Genomic DNA, 1062 nt, shown 5'->3' on the forward strand with positions numbered 1-1062 from the left:
ATGCTGTGAGTTTGATCTCCTTTGGTGGGACAAGAAAAAAAAAAAAAGAAGAAAAAGAAACACTAGGGATCCTGGATCCTGCTTTTATCAATCAACTCAGCTATGCCATATTTCTGTGCAGAGCAGAAGAGGAATCACCAAGAGAAAAATGAGGCTTCTCCCTGGGCTCTTGTACACCCAGAAGGCTCTGGGGTGTGCTGGGTGAACACAGCCCAGATCTAGTAATGGGATTTCTGTAAGCATATATCTGTGGGTCAGAGGTGCTCACCACAGGACGGGGTTCCTCCCGGGGTGTTCCCACGACTTTCATCTTGCTCCGGTCTCGCATTTTGGCCATATGCTTCTGCAGGCACCTATGATCGTGGGCACTGCAGGGGTTGAAGCTGTTGTTGGGATGGTCGCTCTCATCCTTGTCTGTAGGCCGTGGGGGGAAAGGCAGAGGTCAGCATCAGAAAAGAACAGAGGTTTACACTCCCCCAACCTCCCACCTGCTTCCTCCTGCATCAGGAGTCTCCATAGCACCACAGAGCCTCTGTTCAGAAGAAATAGGAGCAGCCTCCAGCTCCACCCCACTCCTCTGGATGTCTTTGGAAGAATATTCCTCTTGAAGTCCTTGACTTGTTCCTCACCCCACCCAGTTCAGGATTCAGATAAGTCACCAGCTGCAGTAGCCCAGATGGCAGGGGGGATCCCTTGGGCCCTGCAGGGAGGTCTGAGGCAGGCAGTGGGAGGGGGGACTACTGGATCTTCTACCAGCTCTGTTCAGCTCCTCCCACCAACCCCCCTCTCCATCTGCTCACTCTTCTGGTCTCCTTCCCTGCTCTTTCAGCATCTGGCTGAGCCTGCCAGGGATCCCTAGGGCCAAAATCATATTTTCCATGAACGAGGAGTCTGGCCCCAAAGGTTCTCCCACTGTCTGGGTCTGTTAGTGTGTGTGTCTGCATGAGAGAGAGAGAGAGGAAAAGAAAAGAAGAGGAGAGAGAGAGAGAGAGAGAGAGAGAGAGAGAGAGAGAGAGAAAGGATAGAGGAGAGGAGAGGAGAGGAGAGAAGAGAAGAGAAGAG

At 52.2% G+C, this 1062-nt stretch overlaps 1 protein-coding gene across 1 annotated transcript in view; it reads right to left on the reverse strand.

Moving 5' to 3' along the window:
- Positions 1 to 1062, reverse strand: part of Igfbp4 (insulin like growth factor binding protein 4) — an 11933-nt gene that overhangs the window by 4570 nt on the left and 6301 nt on the right. The window contains exon 2 of the mRNA XM_005368254.3: positions 269 to 414. Within this exon, the coding sequence (XP_005368311.1) occupies positions 269 to 414 (146 nt within the window). The remainder of the gene's footprint in view (positions 1 to 268; positions 415 to 1062) is intronic.

The sequence above is a fragment of the Microtus ochrogaster genome, unplaced genomic scaffold (assembly GCF_000317375.1).
Source record: "Microtus ochrogaster isolate Prairie Vole_2 unplaced genomic scaffold, MicOch1.0 UNK31, whole genome shotgun sequence".
Classification (NCBI taxonomy): Eukaryota; Metazoa; Chordata; class Mammalia; order Rodentia; family Cricetidae; genus Microtus; species Microtus ochrogaster.